This window comes from Ranitomeya variabilis, chromosome 8 (assembly GCF_051348905.1).
Source record: "Ranitomeya variabilis isolate aRanVar5 chromosome 8, aRanVar5.hap1, whole genome shotgun sequence".
Lineage (NCBI taxonomy): Eukaryota > Metazoa > Chordata > Amphibia > Anura > Dendrobatidae > Ranitomeya > Ranitomeya variabilis.
In genome coordinates this window covers 161,283,722-161,300,470 of record NC_135239.1, presented here as the reverse complement: position 1 = coordinate 161,300,470, position 16,749 = coordinate 161,283,722, and the positions used below count along the sequence as shown (strand labels likewise).

At 44.9% G+C, this 16,749-nt stretch overlaps 1 protein-coding gene across 3 annotated transcripts in view; it reads right to left on the bottom strand.

The window, feature by feature from the left end:
* Positions 1-123: 123 nt before the first annotated feature.
* LOC143787695 (putative endonuclease 4) overlaps positions 124-16,749 on the bottom strand; it is a 47,168-nt gene continuing 30,542 nt past the window's right edge. For all 3 annotated transcript variants that reach the window (XM_077276639.1, XM_077276640.1, XM_077276642.1), the window contains 3 exons: positions 9,437-9,566; positions 1,056-1,149; positions 124-504 (listed from right to left, as the gene is read on the bottom strand). In XM_077276639.1, the coding sequence (XP_077132754.1) occupies positions 1,092-1,149; positions 9,437-9,566 (188 nt within the window). In that variant the 3' untranslated portion in view covers positions 124-504; positions 1,056-1,091. The remainder of the gene's footprint in view (positions 505-1,055; positions 1,150-9,436; positions 9,567-16,749) is intronic.

The following is a 16,749-nucleotide window of genomic DNA, read 5'->3' as shown; positions in this document are numbered from 1 at the left end:
GTGTGACTATCTATGTGTATGGCACACTCAATGTCGGGCACTGCAGCTCCAGCAACTGCCAGGAGAATACTGCGCCGCTCCGGATTTGCTGCTTGTCATAGGCACAACTTGCATGCAGACATAGATGCTTTGAGTTTTTATTACAAATTACCTGTTAAATATAAGTGCACCCCTGCAGGAACATTACTACACAATTGTACTAGTTATAAAGCTGCAAAATGGTTACAACGTTACATCATTTTGCATTTCAAAAATCCTAAAACAAATGTGATGGAAAGGCTGTAGAAGTGAATTGGTAGCTCCAAAGTCTTCACCAAGTATGTTGGAAAATATTTTTTATCTTTTCTGCAAAAAAAAAAAATTCTGCTGTCAGTACAGAGGAGGTATTTATTGCAAGAGAAAAAAAATGACGTGCCCCCCCCAAGAATGGTGTCTTTGGCATAGCAGCAACAACTGGACACTGGGTACTTGCTTGCCGTGTCTCAAATAGTCTTGGAAGTCAACCTAGTTGAAGAAAACAAAAAAAGTTCCGTGATTACTTGAACTTCCATGACAGCAATCTGCATTCAAACCACTTTTTTGTATTACAAACTATAAAAAAAATATTATTTTACTCAGATAAATGCAGAGTAGAATGCCTGTACCTTCTATTGTAAAAACAAGACATATTTGTGCATACTGTTTCTTCACAGAACAGAAAAGTTCACATTGTTGTGTGTTCCCATCCTATGAAAAAACAATATGCAGACTATACTGCTTTTTTGTAACAATAGAAGCAGCAGGATCCAACTGTGTGTTTATTAGGCTGTGTTCACACTACAGACATGCTTGACGCTGAGCACTTAGTTGGGGGTTATGTCTTTATCCCACAAAAAATAATGGAGACATAGGATGTGCTCAGCATAGCGCAACCTCTGTACTGTGAACATAGCCCTAGCAATATTATCTTTAATTTGCACTAAAAACATATCAATCAACTGTATGTGAAAACCATGCTGTAAGCATAGCGAGCACCGCACCGTCCGTGTCCTGCACATCCTCCTGATGTCACTTACCGCACCGTCCGTGTCCTGCACATCCTCCTGCTGTCCTCATTCACAGAGAGAATACAGAAGATCAATCTCTTTCGAGTAGTCTTCAAATTCAGAGCTAGGGAAAAAAGAAAGATAATATAAAAACAAAAAACCTCCATGACTGTCTGTATGGGTCTAATATGTCAGACCTCATTTTACTACCCTGTCTGCATAAAGCCGCGTCATGGTCTACCTTGTCCTGGGGGTATAAATAACTGGTCTGAATCCCTTACTATCCAACAGTGAGATCTTTTTCATACAGTGTTGGAGTGGACACTTCTATGTACGATCCCTCAGGAGCTCGTATACTGAGAGTTTTTAGTTTTTTTTTTCAACTCTTAACATTGAATATCAAACTGTTTAAAAGAGTCTGTCATCTCCGAAATCAATATTTAACAAGCAATATAGAGAGATATGGGGGACTTGGCCTATATACAAAAATCATTATTAAACAAGCAATATAGAGATATAGGGGACTTGGCCTATATACAAAAATCAATATTTAACAAGCAATATAGAGATATAGGGGAACTTAGCCTATATACAAAAATCAATATTAAACAAGCAATATAGAGATATAGGGGACTTAGCCCCTATAAAAAAATCATTATTAAACAAGCAATATAGAGATATAGGGGAACTTAGCCTATATACAAAAATCATTATTAAACAAGCAATATAGAGATATAGGGGACTTAGCCCCTATAAAAAAATCATTATTAAACAAGCAATATAGAGATATAGGGGAACTTAGCCTATATACAAAAATCAATATTTAACAAGCAATATAGAGATATAGGGGAACTTAGCCTATATACAAAAATCATTATTAAACAAGCAATATAGAGATATATGGGACTTAGCCCCTATAAAAAAATCAATATTAAAACAAGCAATATAGAGATATAGGGGACTTAGCCTATATACAAAAATCATTATTAAACAGGCAATTTAGAGATATAGGGGACTTAGCCCCTATAAAGCTCATAAACTCACTGGACATGTTACTGGTAATGTGCTTGAGAAAAATATTTTTACATTTTCAAGCAAATAAGGGGCTTTGGCACAAGGGGGGTTAATGCACCTTTGCACCCCCTTATCTGGCATGTTGAGGACTTCCTCCACTTCTCATGGTCAGTGCTGGTTTCTCGGGGCGAGTGCTGCCTGAACTTTGATGGCTAGCCTACTTGGTGATGGAATGAAATCAGGAGCCACACACATTTGTTCTCTGCTGTCTCCTCTTCCTTAAATATAGCTGGTGAGAGGCTTTAGAGGAGTCTTAGTTTAGCAAATGGTGGACGAACAGAGGAACCAGGGAGGAGAACGCAGTCGCCCACTGTGTGCATGTGCCGTCAGGCAGTGTCAGAGTGCACACATACACAAGCAGGCGTAGTTCAGACAGCGCACAATGTCAACCAGGAGCAACATGCAAAATGAAGGGGAAGCCCCAAAGTGGAGCACTGAAGGCTGCCCATACTTACTTGTGGATTACAGGTAATTTTGTCAGGCACCATACCATTACAGATACATTGCTAGTATGATGTTTATAGGGGCCAAGTCTGTTATAACACTGTAAGGCTTATTAAATATTGATTTTGGGGGTGACACTCCTTTTTGAACATACGGAGTCATAAAAAACTAAAGTGCAGTCCAATTTTTTTTCACGGACCCATAAACTTGCATTGCTGATTTTGATCCAGCCTCTCGGATCTAAATCGGACGTCTCCCTGGATAAAAAAAAAAAAAATAGGACGTGTGCACAACACCATAGACTATCATAGGTATGAGTGCTGTCCATGAAAACAATGGATAGCACTTGTAGGAGAGAATCAATCGTGTGCACGAGCCCTTAGGGCGAGTTTCCAGGCCCTTTCTTCTCCCGATTGCACATCTAAGCTCAGATTAAATCATATTTGATCTTAGTTGTTCAAGCGTTATCGAGAATGAGAGAAAGGCAGAAGATGGCTGTCATTAACGGAGACTACACCTAATCAATCAGGCTGAGGCACGAAAAGCATAAAAGTGGATGATGCTCAATAACTGTATAGCTCTAATCTCTGGATCTGGAAATAACATCAGCTCAAAAACTGCACACCAGCAGCTTTACGACATAGGTCTACATGGCCGAGCAGCTGCATGCAAGCCTTACATCACCAAGCACAAGGACAACTCATCCAGAGACCTAGCTGGCAGGAAATGACAGTTCAGATGTTGCATAAGCCTGTAAAGCACATGCCTACCTCTTAGGGCAGACGCGAAACGTTTAAGATATAATTTCACCACCGCAGAAAGTTTATAAAAGAGAATTGGTTGAAAAAAAAAAGGCCAAGCACAAAAGTATCTCTATCAATACATAAACCTGATACAGAGGGGTACTTTTGTGCGTGGACATTTTCATCTAATTCTCTTCTATGAACTCTCCACGTTGGTGAGTTTATATTTTGAAGTTTTCCCATTTGGCTTTTGTGGTAGCGCGGCGTCTTCTTTCTTTATATATTTGCTATAATGAATGGGATTCACAGACTAGTTTGATGCCATAACCCTGTGTCCTGTTTTTCTATACACCTCATGTATTCCCAGTTGTCCCCACTATGACGGTACATGCACAGATCACACTGTAAGGGCTCATTGAGCCATCCGTGCAAATTGGTCAGAGATCGGACCGCAATGCACAGACTGGCTATGGATCTGCCGGCCCGAGCGTGACAACTTCATAGTAATACACTAAGCGGTAATGCTCTGAATGAGAGACCAATGTGTATGGACGTCTGAATAAGCCCCAAGTATGTTATCAGGCTGGTGATATTGAGATCTAGTGTCCTTCTACGTAAGATGTCCCCATCAGATCCAGACTTTCGGACCTCTTAATTTGAGAGCCCATCATACAACCACAGCGTGTCCTGGAGCAGCCAGTAATGGGGATTCACAGGCTAAAAGAGGCACCGAGACTTCTCTTCCTTAACTAGTGTTTATTTAATTACATGAAGTGTGAACACTGTTCAAAAGCATCGTTAAGTAGCAATATTCAGATTAAGCGCTTATGGTTTACTGGGCTGTGAAGGGGTTAAGTGTTAGCATTCCATCGCCATAACAACCTGATACTTAACATGTTGTGCTTTTAATTATTATTAGAATGATTTGTCTCATTTGCATGCGCCCCCACCTCGGGTGTCTCCGCTAATGACTACAGCATCATCTCAGACTGGATTTACTTGTAAGGAGATCAGCGGTTCAGCTTCCTGCCGGGACTGAGGATCAAACCTGGAGCTGAAATTACAGGCTGACCATAGATATCTATAATCTATATATATAAGAGGCGTCGTGATTACTCACTAATCCCGCTCCCTGCACAGTAGCTCCGCCCCCCACATCACCACACATAATCCCGCCCCCATCCCATCCCCACACATAATCCCGCCCCCACCACATCACCACACACAATCCCGCCCCCCACATTACCACACATAATCCCGCCCCCACCACATTACCACACATAATCTCGCCCCCACCCCATCACCACACATAATCTCGCCCCCACCCCATCACCACACATAATCTCGCCCCCACCCCATCACCACACATAATCTCGCCCCCACCCCATCACCACACATAATCTCGCCCCCACCCCATCACCACACATAATCTCGCCCCCACCCCATCACCACACAATCTCGCCCCCACCCCATCACCACACAATCTCGCCCCCACCCCATCACCACACATAATCTCGCCCCCACCCCATCACCACACATAATCTCGCCCCCACCCCATCACCACACATAATCTCGCCCCCACCCCATCACCACACATAATCTCGCCCCCACCCCATCACCACACATAATCTCGCCCCCCACCCCATCACCACACATAATCCCGCCCGCCCACAATACCACACATAATCCCGCCCCCACATTACCACACAATCCCACCCCCCACCACATTACCACACACAATCCCGCCCCCCCCACCACACCACCACACAACGCCCCCCGACAACCACACATAATCCCGCCCCCCCACCACATCACCACACATAATCCCGCCCCCCCACCACATCACCACACATAATCCCGCCCCCCCACCACACATAACGCCCCCCCCGACAACCACACATAATCCCGCCCCCCCACCACACAACGCCCCCCCCCGACAACCACACATAATCCCGCCCCCCACCACATCACCACACATAATCCCACCCCCCCACCACACATAATCCCGCCCCCCCACCACACTACCACACATAATCCCGCCCCCCACCACATCACCACACATAATCCCGCCCACCACATCACCACACATAATCCCGCCCCCCACATCACCACACATAATCCCGCCCCCCACCACATCACCACACATAATCCCGCCCCCCCACATTACCACACATAATCCCGCCCCCACCACATCACCACACATAATCCTGCCCCCCACATTACCACAGATAATGTGGGAGGCGGGATTATGTGTGGTAATGTGGGGGGCGGGATTATGTGTGGTAATGTGGGGGGCGGGATTACCACACACAATCCCGCCCCCCCACATTACCACACGAGGCTCCGTCCCCACACATTACCACACGAGGCTCTGTCCCCACACATTACCACACGAGGCTCCGTCCCCACACATTACCATACGAGGGTCCGTCCCTCCACATTACCACACGAGGCTCCTCCCCCCACATTACCACACGAGGCTCTGTCCCCACACATTACCACACGAGGCTCCATCCCCCCTCATTACCACACGAGGCTCCGTCCCTCCACATTACCACACGAGGCTCCGTCCCCACACATTACCATACGAAGCTCCGTCCTCACACATTACCACATGAGGCTGCGTCCCCACAAATTACCACACGAGGCTCTGTCCCCACACATTACCACACGAGGCTGCGTCCCCACACATTACCACACGAGGCTGCGTCCCCACACATTACCACACGAGGCTCTGTCCCCCACATTACCACACGAGGCTCCGTCCCCCCTCATTACCACACGAGGCTCCGTCCCCACACATTACCACACGAGGCTCCGTCCCCACACATTACCACACGAGGCTCCGTCCCCACACATTACCACACGAGGCTCCGTCCCCACACATTATCACACGAGGCTCCGTCCTCACACATTACCATACGAGGCACCGTCCCTCCACATTACCACACGAGGCTCCGTACCCACACATTACCATACGAGGCTCCGTCCTCACATATTACCTCATGAGGCTGCGTCCCCACACATTATCACACGAATCCAGTTTGCTTTTGATTTTACACTGTGAATAAAATGTATTAGTATTATTCTGATTTTTAATTATTATTATTGTTATTAACTTCATTTTAACCCCTTAATGACAGCCAATACGCCTTTTAACTGACCTGAGATATAAGAGAATAGCCTCCCCATACAGGTAACAATCCAGCATCTGTCAGTTGTGCACTATAGCTGACAACTTTCTGCATCAGCCACGATCAGTGTTTGCACCGTCCATATCTGTTTAACCCCTTAGATGCTGCTGTAAATAGTGACTACATCATTATATATGGTTAACAGAGTGTGGGGGCTTCCGCTTTATCCCAATTGGTGCCCTCAGATCATGATTGTGTGGTCCTGATGTTTGCCATGGCAATTCATGATCAAATAGTGGCCTTAGAGTCTGACGACTGTAGTAATCTGTTCAGAAGTTAGAGGCATTTAGGTGGTAAAAATACACTTTTTCATTTCTGTCATACCACTTTGCATTAATTTCTGTAAAGCACCTGAAGGATTAAAAAACTACCTGACAGCAGTTTTCGATATGTCAGGGAGTGCTGTTTTTAAAATGGTATCACGTTTGGGGGTTTCCCAATATATGAGACCCCTAAAGTCACTTCAAACATGGATAAGTCCCTAAAAAAATAAATTTAGTAAATTTTCTTGAAAAAATGAAAAATTTCGGCTACATTTTTAAACCTCCTAAAATGCTAACAAAATAAAATAACATTTTACAAATGATGCTGATGTAAAGCCGACATGTGGGAAATGTTATTTATTAATGGTTTGCTGTGGTATGGCCATCTGGATTAAAGGGATAATCATTCAAATTTTGAAAATTGCTAATGTGTTTACATTTTTCTCAAATTTTTGATTTTTTTTATAAATAAACACAAAACATATTGACCTAAATTTACCATTATCATAAAGTATAATGTGTCACGAAAAAACAGTCTCAAAATCACTGGGATTTGTTGAAGCGTTGCAGAGTTATTACCACATAAAGTGACACTGGTCAGATTTCAAAAATTTGGCTCCGTCACTAAGGGGTTAAGTTAATTTACCACCTGCGTAAGCGCTATTGAATGTTGTCATTATTTAGTTTAGTTTAATCACTAGCAGCGTTAATTAGATAGCAATGAGCATGCCGAGCGTTAGCTGGCTGGAAACAGCTAATATATATATATATACATACACATACGCACACGCCAGTCCACTTCTTCACCCAGGTTCAAGTCAATGTTATTTTTTTATACATAGAAAAATGTAAATTACAGAGGCAGCCATATGTCAAATGACAGAAAAGGTTTATTAAATGAAAAAAATAAATAAAAAACACAACAGATGTTTATTCTCTGAGATCACAGTCATACCCACATGCTGCCGCTATTTTATACTTGTAGAAATTGAAATGATGAAAAATTAAACATTATAAGGATTCTTAAAGTAGAACTCCGCAATCTTACATATGGAGTGTTCTCCAATCCAAAAGATATGCAACAGGTGGAGAGACAGTCCCACGTAAGTCCTTTTATTTAGTCACAACTTGCAGAAAAACAATGAATACAGTGATCACAGCTGCAGATTGATGCCGCCCTCCCATTGTTTATTGTGTGTAGACACTGTGTGCCCGTGCCAAAAACCATGTATCTTCTGGCTGCCGCAAAGGTGGTAATAAAGGAAAACAGACTGAAAAATCATTTTATGAAGGGTTTGTCAAAATTAAAGTGTTGTTTAAAGGGAATTTATTGTGAGAAAATGACTCATCGTGTCAGTGTTTGTGCTACATGTATTTTTTTATTGTTATGAATCTTGCTATTTTCACAGTGATCACTAGGGCTACATTAGATTTGAACTTCCTAGTTCTTATTGAAGATTTTTTTAGAAGTCTCATTATCAGCAGAGCCAGGATTGCAACGACAGGTAAAACCTTTAGTGGATAATATAGGATCCACCAATCACAATAGCTGATGTCACAGCTCACCTACTCCTCCTCCCTTCACAATGAGCTTTGCACACGCTCATTAGATGCCTCATTATAAAAGATAATGTGAGGGTCAGTCTATTGTTGCTAATGTACATGTGTTATTTCCTGAAAGAACATGACGTATGGGTCTAGAATAGTTTGAGTGGCCAATGTATAAATTGCAAGATTTTAACTTTTTTTTTGGGGGGGGGGTGAGGGATATGAGAAAAATAAATCATTACCAAAATTTTTTAAACAATACACTGAACATAAAAACCGGAATATACCCATAGGTCATTTTGTGAAGACACACGCTCTTTACAGATTTATAGTTAAAGGGGTTGTCCCCTTTACTAACTGCCCCCAGATCCAGCTCCGAGTCTCTGCTCCCGGTGTCTAGTATTGCTCAGCGGCTGATCGCATACCCTCTACATGGGCAGAGCCGGTGAGCTCACTGACTGGCAGCAGCGCCAGAGACTTAGTGCTGGACCAAGGGATGGTAAGTAAAGTGCAGCTGTTTTATGTAATAGCAAACTGCACACGAGGAGATAGATTTTCTGAAAGGGCACAACCCCTTTACCACATTGGTTCTGTGTCAGAAACATAACTGGAGTGCAGTCAGGGAACAGAGATCCCAGAAATCAAATAATTATATGACCATATAATAAATCTATGGTGATGATGCATACATGGACTTACTGTGTCTGTACAGCAAGTTCACACATGGTAGTCAATGTTTTAGGTTTAAGGAGTCAAATCAGACAGTATTTTAAAGGGACGGTCAGCAAAGAATGACTGTACAAAACTAAGTCCCACCACTCGGTACTTCACAGCGGGCCAATCATTTATATACACCTGCCTGTTTTCCATCTCTACCCCCTCATTTGATTGACAGCTCTGGCTTTATATAGCCCGGGAAGGGGCGGACATAGATGGAAACCAAGCAGGTGGGAAGATGTATAGAAATAATTGGTTGTGCCGTGATGCACAAAGAACCTGTGCTTGGTTTGTCCAGTCATTCTGTGCTGACAGTCCCTTTAGATATTTTAGAAAGTTTCACTTATATCATTGATAAATCAGATTCCCATCTTCGAATATCTTTTATGAAAAGGGTAAGTAGGATAATATAGTCAGAAGGCACAAACCTGGCAGGCGTCTCGAGAATCATGGGAATCTCATTAAACCGTGGCTCATTCATCGCCTTCCTGAATCCCTCTACTCCAATGTGACCTCTACCAATATTTTCATGACGGTCAAGCCGACAGCCAACTTCACCTGAGATATGAAAAATTATTAGTAGAATCAAGGACAGGCATTATTATAATACTTGTTGATTTGCCATCAATTTTCAATAAATCACTGTGCCACTGTCAGCTTTTCCCCCGGCAGGTACATGGATAGTGATTATAGTCACTGTCCCGTCACACAAGTGCCCTGAAAACATGGAGCAAACAGCAGACAATGACGGTTATGTAGTGCCACTAATTTATCCTAGCTATCAAGCGATGTGCCATCAATACCTGATAGGAGAACGCCGCAGTCTGAAGGTGGATATACGCTGGCCGATCAGTAGAAGCTGATGGTCATTTAATAGCCTGTTTAGACAGGCCGACCACAGAATGCAAACAGAATGATGGCTACACCGTCAATGTTCTCAGCAGCATGTGTCCTGTTCACAATATATCCAGATTACAAAAGACAAAGTGCTGCCGAAAACAACTATTTATTTATTTAAGCAATGGCTAAAAGCTGGCAGTTCCTGGGAGAAACTGAGTTAATTTTCTCCCAAGGGCAGCATTTGCAGTACAGCGGCCGGGCATCCCATAACACCATTCATCTGCAGAAGAATCCTATATCTGCAGGTTAATAGTATTATCAGACTTTAAATACAGCTCTTAGACTGGATGAAACAGGTGCACTTACTGTGAAAATCCGTGTTAGAATGGCTGTTTAATCTTGATATTAAAATGAGCAGTCTGGGGCGTGGCCTGGAGCTCGAGCAGATCAGACGTGGCTGACACGAGCTCCCTGGTTTTTGCTTTCTGGAGACCCCAAAAGCGCACTTAAGACCGGGGGAACCCTCCATTCCGAAGCTCAGAGAACCCCCTAACCGACGCTGCCTGGAACAGGCTCCGAGAACGGCATTCCACAGTGAGGACGCCTGTATTAACACCCGGCGCCATACCTGGACGGCGCCATTGCTGCACCTCCGTGGTGTCCCCAGCTAAGGGGAAGCGGCAAACGGCTGAGGCGGTCGGTCGGACTCAGGAGCGGACTTGTCGCGATCCGGCAGGGAGGGGGATCGAGGTGCATCACAGCGGGTCCGGTGAGTCCGGGATCGTGACCGGTGCGGGGGGTCTGCCTGTCCCCTCCCCTGAGGTCGGCGCCGGCCTGCGGGCTCACAGCTCGGACCAGGGAGATCTGCTGTGAAGGAGGACTCCCGCGCTACTTACCCCTGGCGCCCCCCTACACTCGCAGCTGCATCCCGGGTTCGGGAGAGGAGTGGAGGTCTGAGGGAGCTGGAGCGGAGTTGGCCTTCGCTCCCCCACTCCCTCCCCCCGGTCCCTCTTTTCGGCGCCAAACGTCGCCATTACAGCCAGGAAGGAGCGGGAATAGCTCCCCATAGTGACGTTATACCCCCTCCAGCCGCAGTTAGCCTGGAGAGCCTGCTCTGCATTGGCAAAGCCCTGGTTTAACCCCCGATACCTAAAAAGAGGAAGTTCTTCTGGGGAGAGGTTCTAGCTGAGCGGGGTTTGGGATACGGCATGTAGCCCCTCGGGTCTCCTGTGTGCTCCCCCCGGCCATTTATAAGCTTACAAATCATTAAGTTCATGGGCAAAACCAAAAAACGCCCTGAGGTATTTCTGGACTCTGCATCCCACTCCTCAGACATGGATCGCTATTTAACCAGTAATAAGCAGCATAGAAATACCAGGTCCCACGCCTCCATTAAGGTCTCTGGAGATCGTTCGCCCTCACAAGGCTCACTGACTCCTCACAACTCACCTGAAAGAGCATCTGAGGGAGGTGACGACAGTAATGACCTCCTTGAGGATATGAATGTACAGGACCTTAGCAAACTAATAAGAACTCTTCCTACCAAAATAGACCTGGAGAAATTCGCCTGCAGAATAGAAAACTCCTACAAAAAGGAACTCCATGCTTTAAAATCAGAATTTACAACAAGAGTGGAGGAGGTCGAGAAAACCCAGGATATTGTACTACAAGAGCTACAAACCCATAGAGAGGTCTTGACGAGTCATATACTGAGATTGGAGGAATTGGCGACTGGAATGGAGGATTTAGAGAACCGTAACAGGCGCAATAATATCAGGATACGCGGTTTGCCGGAGTCTATAAGCCCAGCTGAGCTGGATCCCACAGTACAGAAGCTATTTCTTGAAATCATAAGTGATGATGGGTCGGGCTCCATAGAATTTGACCGAATTCACAGATCCCTCGGCCCGAAACCACAATCAGACTCTAGACCCAGAGATGTCATCTGCAGACTACATTATTACAAGGTTAAGGAATCCATAATGCTAGCGGCTAGACAGAAGGGTCCAATCCATTTCTGTGGAACACAGATTTTGATACTATCAGACTTGTCTAGGCGGACCTTACAACTGAGAAGAGCTCTACGTCCACTACTATCCCTAATCCAGGGAAAAGATATCCCCTATAAATGGGGCTTTCCATTTCAATTGATTGCCTTCAAAGGTGGGAAAACAGCTATCTTCCGCAATCTGGGGGACCTGCCCAATTTCCTAGGTACTTTTGAACTGCCGATGACTGCCCTACCTGACTGGCCTAGCTCTCCTCTGCTTCCTGATATTTCACCGAGATGGTCAAAGGTTCAGCGAGCTAAGCAACACAAGAAACATGATTTGTCCCTTGACCAGACCTGAGAACTCTTTTTGGATGCTCTGTCTATCCTTATTGAGTCTCACATTGTTCCACTACTCTCTATTTAACCTTCCTACTCTTGGGCTAGATATGCTACTGGAATTAACTGTGTTTCATTATACATTCTGACTCCGCATACGTTAAATTTGTTTGCCTATCTTGATTATTTAATATTACATTGGAGTCTAATTAATCTAATTCCTTTCTATGCTATCTATACCTTCTGGTTAGAGTTTCAGTTTAACCTAAATGGGTTTAGTTATTAAGTGCTCGATGTTTACTTTTATATAATGTTACAAAACTGTTGATTTTTCCTTTAAGCCGGGGGGTGCCTTGGGGATCGAACCCTTTTTTTTTTGGCTTCACCTCACCCAAATTGGTGCAAGCGGCGTTATCTTGAGGCGCTGTTGCACCAAGACTTCCTTATCTAGGTGTTTATTTCTCTTCTTTCTCACTTTCCTTTCTCAGCCTAAACTATTTAGGTCCCCTCCCCCTCCTCTTCTTGGTCTTCTCCTCCAAATTCCTTACCTTACCCTCAGCCTAAACAACACACATGGACCCCCCCTGGGCCTGGTCTCGTTGTCCTCGCAATCTGCTGTTTGTCCATCACCTTGATTATGGCTAGAGTTAAGTTTTGCTCCTTCAATGTTAAGGGGCTCAACATACCAGAAAAAAGAAGACAGGTGCTATACTCTAGCCATAAGCAACGTGTCTCAATTTTATTATTACAGGAGACCCACTTTAAGTCAGGTGTGACTCCGGATTGTACATCGTATTACTACCCCAAGTGGTTCCACAGCACCAATCCCCACTCAAAATCTAAAGGGGTGTCTATCGGCTTCCATAGGTCCTTCATTCCGGAGATCCTTGATTCCATAATCGATACTGAAGGGAGATTTATCTTTCTGAAACTGGCTTGGAGATCTCGCGAACTCATATTGGCAAATGTTTATTTTCCTAATCAGGGCCAGCACAGATTCGGCTCCACATGTAAAAGGCTTCTAGAACAATTTGCTGGAAGTGCTCCAATAATCCTCGGAGGTGACTTCAATCTCCCAATGAATCCTTTGCTTGACGTGTCGTCAGGTAAGTCCTCATACCCTATATCCTCCATCAAAAAAGTGGGGAGGCAGTTGAGTGATTTGCGGCTGATGGACGTGTGGAGGGCGCTGCACCCGGGCGTGAGGGATTATAGCTTCTATTCCCTCATTGTACTCTACATATAGTAGAATCGACTACTTCTTTGTCTCACACTCCCTGCTTGATAGCGGGGTGGAGGCTGACGTGGGGTCGATTTTGAGGTCTGACCACGCTCCCATCTATCTTACAATACAGTTAGATCCCATTGCGAGATCCAGATTCTCCTGGAGATTGAACGAAAATCTTCTACAGGATCCGACCTGTGTCTTAGAAGTGAAGCGCTCCATTAACGGATTTGTGGTGGACCATGTTAACGATCCCACGTCCCCCTCGATTAAATGGGAGGCTCTAAAATGTATACTGAGAGGGGTGTTTATATCACATGGTGCCCGTCTTAAAAGAGAGCGTACTGCAGAAATTGCAGAGTTGTCTTCCCAGATTCACGAACTTGAAACAAAACATAAACAGGATCTCTCTCCGTCCACCCTTTCGGACCTGTCCACGGCCAGGCAGAGGTTGCTCACTATTTTAGATCAAAAGTCCCGGTGCCTAAGAGAAAAGATAAAGAGTCGCTTCTATTACCTGGGCAACAAAAGTGGCAAGCTCTTGTCAAAGGCCTTACACCCCCGGGGTCCCCAAACATTCATCCCATACATTAAAAATGCTGGAAACAAAAAAGTCTTCAGTACACAGGACATACTCGCTAGTTTCCATGACTATTATAGTTCTCTCTACAACTTAAAGGGCCATTATAATGATCTCCCCTCGCATTTGCTCCGAGATAAAATTAAATCGTATATTCAGTTAAATCGGTTACCTACTGTTCCGGAGGAGCGTTTGGCGGGATTGGAGGACGATTTCTCTCTAGGGGAGATCTCCGCAGTGGTTGGGGACCTGAAGCCGGGTAAGAGCCCTGGACCTGACGGCTTTACAGCTAGCTTTTATAAACAGTTTTCAGATTTGCTATGTACTCCGCTCCTAACCTCTTGTAATTATGTGGCATCGGGGGGATCCTTTCCACCGGAGACCCTGGCTGCACATATCACGGTCATTCCAAAGCCGGAGAGAGATCCTGCGCTCTGTAGCAGCTATCGCCTCATCTCACTTATTAATATAGACGTCAAAATATACGCTAAAATGATAGCTAAGAGGCTAAACGGTCTCTTACCCCATCTGATTAACCAGGACCAGGTTGGTTTTATCCCGGGAAGGGAAGCAAGAGATAACACCATGAGATCCATCTCTCTGATTGATAGGGCTAATAGAGAGGGCGACCCTTTGTGTATACTCTCAATTGACGCCGAGAAGGCGTTTGACAGGGTGGGATGGGATTTCATGCTCGGGGCTCTGGAGGGTATTGGGCTTAAAAAGAAGATGCTGAGAGGTATCATGGCTCTCTACGAGGCCCCCACGGCGCAGATCAGAGTGAATGGGTCCCTATCAAACCCTGTGCGAATTTGCAATGGCACTAGGCAGGGGTGTCCTCTCTCACCCTTACTATATGTTTTAACTATGGAACACTTAGCCAACGCGATACGCAATAATCCATCTATAAAGGGAGTAAAGATTAAGTCAGAAGAACACAAATTGGCCCTCTTTGCTGACGACGTGCTTATGTACATCTCCTCCCCTCTGACCACCATACCTAATATCATCTCAGAGCTCCGGAGATTCGGGCTCCTGAGCAATTTCAAGATGAACTCTCACAAATCGGAAGTTTTAAATATATCCCTCCCGCCCTCCCTGGTCTCCCAATTGAGCTCATCATTCCCGTTCAGATGGCGATCGGATTCACTTAAATATCTGGGCATCGCACTGACATCTAAATCATCACAGTTATATGACGCCAATTTTGGACCCGCCCTCCGTAGAGCGGAGTCAGACCTAGGAGGGTGGAATAAACTTCATTTATCCTGGCTGGGCAGAATAAACTCCATCAAGATGGATTTACTACCTCGCCTTCTTTACTTTTTTCAGACTATTCCTATGGCCCTCCCACCCTCCTTTTTCTCCAGGCTTAAGGCCATGATCACACGGTATATTTGGTCCGGCAAACGCGCACGTATATCTTATCTACTCCTAAGCAGGGCTAAACAGGTGGGGGGATTGGGACTTCCAAACTTCCAACTTTACAACTATGCATCCCTGGGTACCTGTGTTCTGGACCTTTTTCATCAAGCCCACAACAAAAAATGGGTGAACTTAGAACTTAATCTCCTGGCGACCAATCCCATTAACACCATTTGGCAAAAGAAAAACGCTCATGAAAGGAGAGAGGACCTTCCCTTCATTACGAGAAATTTAGCGCTCTTCATTAAAAATGGCAGCCAAAAACTCGATATCTCCTCAATGCCCGGCCCCATGACCCCGATTGTTGATAACCTAGACTTTCCGGCAGGACAGGGCAAAGCCTTCTTCTTACACAAGCATAGAGACAACCACCCGATAGTCTATGATTATATAACCCATTCTACAATAAAGCCCCTTCGGTTCCTTTTTGGCGATTCAGATCCACCTCCCGGCTCATGGTTTCTATATGAACAGATCAAAAGTTTCATTAATGTGATTTCTAGACAGGCCAAAATATTTAGACCCCTCACTCCCTTTGAGTCGGCATGCCTGGGTGCGGGTCCTCCAGTGCGCTCGGCATCATTCCTGTATAGGATGTTGCAAGACCATCAGGTATCCGCGTCTGGCTCACCTGTTTTCTTCACAAAGTGGGAGAATGATTTAAACAAAACTTTATCGTTAGAGGATAGATCCAAGTGTCTCCTTCATACCTTCAGATCTTCGTTATGTGCTGATTACCAGGAGAGAAGCTATAAACTATTGTCACGATGGTATAGATGCCCGGACAGTATCCATGGTATGTTTCCATCCACCCCTGATGTATGCTGGAGATGTTGGACAGAAAAGGGTTCGTACTCCCACATTTGGTGGTCTTGCCCCTCCATTCGTAAATTCTGGAGGGATGTTTTTGATCTTCATAAACTGTCCCTCTGCAGGATGCAGCCGACTATGGAGCTGGCCTTGTTATCGATATGCGATCTCTCCATTGCCAGGTTTAAAAGAGGTCTTCTTAGACACTTCCTCACAGCCGCACGAAATCTGATTCCCAGGTATTGGAAACAATCCAAATCCCCATCACGTGCTGATCTTGTTCTAGAACTGAACCATATCTACAGAATGGAGCAGTTGATCGGACAAGATACGGGAACCCTAGACACGGTGCTGAATATATGGTCTCCATGGATCATGTTCAGGGAGACTTCAGATCTGACATCTTGGATAGGACAAGATTAAGCGCAGAGGAGAAACCAGGATCCTAATCCCCCCCCTCTTCTTCCCCTCACCTTCCCCCTTTTCTCTCTTCTTTCTCTCTCTTTCTTTATGTTCTCTTACACATAATCAA